The 2,496-nt window shown below is 67.7% G+C and overlaps 1 protein-coding gene across 1 annotated transcript in view; it reads right to left on the reverse strand.

Annotated features, from left to right (window-relative positions):
* Positions 1 to 2,496, reverse strand: part of LOC112963625 (complement C4-like) — an 18,513-nt gene that overhangs the window by 10,810 nt on the left and 5,207 nt on the right. Inside the window, exons 4-7 of the mRNA XM_026060830.1 lie at positions 2,247 to 2,447; positions 1,744 to 1,795; positions 1,574 to 1,663; positions 372 to 575 (exon numbers count right to left, since the gene is read on the reverse strand). Of these exons, the coding sequence (XP_025916615.1) occupies positions 372 to 575; positions 1,574 to 1,663; positions 1,744 to 1,795; positions 2,247 to 2,447 (547 nt within the window). The remainder of the gene's footprint in view (positions 1 to 371; positions 576 to 1,573; positions 1,664 to 1,743; positions 1,796 to 2,246; positions 2,448 to 2,496) is intronic.

Raw genomic sequence — 2,496 nt, forward strand, 5'->3', positions numbered from 1 at the left:
TGCAGAGCATTGCACACCCCTGCCCACGCTTGCGCAGCCTTGCATCCCCCTGCAGAGCATTGCACACCATGCAGAGCATTGCACGCCCCTGCCCATGCTTGTGCAGCCTTGCACCCCCTGCAGAGCATTGCACCCCCCTGCAGAGCATTGCACAGCCATACAGAGCATTGCATCCCCCTTGCACACCCATGCAGAGCATTGCACACCCCTGCCCACGCTTGCGCAGCCTTGCACCCCCCTGCAGAGCATTGCACACCCATGCAGAGCATTGCACGCCCCTGCCCACGCTTGCCCAGTCTTGCACCCCTGCCCGCACGCCCCTGCAGAGCACCGCACGCCCCTGGCACCCGCGGGCCCGCGCAGGTGCTCACCCTGCTGCAGGGCGCGCAGGCCCCGCTCGCGGCGCCCCGGGGGCAGCCGGGCCCAGCCCTCGCTCTCGTCCAGGTAGCGCAGGGCGGCGGCGGCCGGCGCCAGCACCATCATGGTCTGCTCGCCGCAGCCCCGCGGCACCCGCAGCAGCGCCCCGGCCGCCCCGGCGCCCAGCGCCGCCTCCAGCGTCGCCCCCGACACCTGGCCTGCGCCCGTGCGCACAGCCATGTGTGCAGGGACATGTGCGTGACGTGCGCGGGGACATGCATGGGGACATGCATGGAGACACGCATGGGAACAAGCACGGGAACGTGGGGGCACACATGGGGACATGCACAGGGACATGCATGGGGCACATGGGGACATGCACGGGGGCATACATGGGGACATGGGGACACATGGAGACATGCACAGGGATGCAGGCCATGAGGACATGCATGGGGACATGCATGCAGACATGGGCCGCAGGGAGATGCATGGGGACATACGTGGGGCACGGGGGGACACACGTGGGGACATGAACAGGGACACAGGCCATGGGGACATGCATGGGGACACGCACAGGGACACACATGGGGACACAGGCCACAGGGACGTGCATGGGGACAGGTGTGGGGCACAGGGGGACATATACGGGGGATGCAGGCCATGGGGACATGCATGGGGGGACACAGGCCACAGAGGGCCACATGAATGGGTGCATGCAGGAGATATGGGGACACACATGGGGATGCACATGGGGACACACACGGGGACACACAGGGACAGAGGCCAGATCAGGGCCATGTCCCCATTGCCCTGACCACCATCCCTGTGTCCCCGCCATCCCATCACCATGTCCCTGCCCCATGTCCCCCACCCCATCTCCATGTCCCCACCAGGTCCCTGTCCCATGTCCCCAACACCCACCCTTGTGTCTCACTGTGTCCCCATGCCTGTGTCCCCATCCCTCTCCCCCAAACCCAACCCCACCATGTCCCTATGTCCTAACTGTCTCACCACAATGTCCCCATCTCCCTGTCCCCAACAACTGTACCCCTGTGTCCCTACTCTGTCCCCATCCGTGTGTCCCCAATATGTCCCCATCCCCCCATTCCCGTGTCCCCACCATCTCCCTGTCCCCAAGTCCCTGAAGCCCATGTCTCCATGTCCCCACCATGCCCCTGTGTCCCCACCGTGCCCCCATGTCCCTGTTCCCGCGCACCGGACACACGGACACTCATGGAGAAGTCCCCGTCGGGGACGACGTCGGCCGGGATGTTCCCAGGGATCTCCAGGCTCCGGCCGCTCCAGCCTGCAGGGACAGACTGTCATGGCAGGGGACCCTGGATGCCTGGGTCCCCCCCGGAGGCCTGGGTCCCCCCCGAGACCCACCATCAGTGTCCAGGACGTAGCTGGTCTCCTCCAGGTGCAGCTCGCCCTCGACCTGTGGGGACCGGGAGCAATGGGAGCAGGGACCCAGGCGTCCGGGGGAGCCAGAAGGACCCAGGGGGGACCCAGGTGTCCGGGGGACTAATGATAACACAGGCGGCTGGGAAACCCATGGCAGGTCCCAAAAGGACCCAGGTGTCCGGGAGACCCAGAAGGGACCGGGGGGGAGGGGCTGTGGGCACCCAGGTGTCCGGGGGCCCAGGAGAGGACCGTGGGGACCCAGGTGACCAGGGGATCCAGGAAGGGAGCTGGGGGGACCCAGGCGTCTGGGGTACCCAGGAGGGGACCCGCGGGGACCCAAGTGTCTGGGGCCCTGAAGGAGACCCATGGGGACCCAGGCGTCTGGGGCACCCAGGAGGGGACCCAAAGGGACCCAGGTGTCCAGGGGGCCCAAGAGGGGATCTGTGGGGACCCAGGCGTCCGAGGGCCCAGGCRTCCRGGCTCACCTCAACGTGGAGGACGCGGGTGATGCGGTCCCCAAGCCCCCAGGGCCCGCGAGCGGTGACGGTGATGGGGATGTCGCCGGGGCCCAGGGCCACCAGGGTGAAGGGCACGGCCACCACCGCCCCAGGGGGCACCTCGAGGTGCTGCGGGCCCCCAGCCAGCGACGCACACACCCCCGCCGCCACTGACAGCCCCACCGTCACCTGCCGCCGTGTCACCGCCATGTCACTGCCATGTGGCCATCCCCACCAT

Source organism: Apteryx rowi, unplaced genomic scaffold (assembly GCF_003343035.1).
Source record: "Apteryx rowi isolate R43461 unplaced genomic scaffold, aptRow1 scaffold_1719, whole genome shotgun sequence".
NCBI classification, from domain to species: domain Eukaryota; kingdom Metazoa; phylum Chordata; class Aves; order Apterygiformes; family Apterygidae; genus Apteryx; species Apteryx rowi.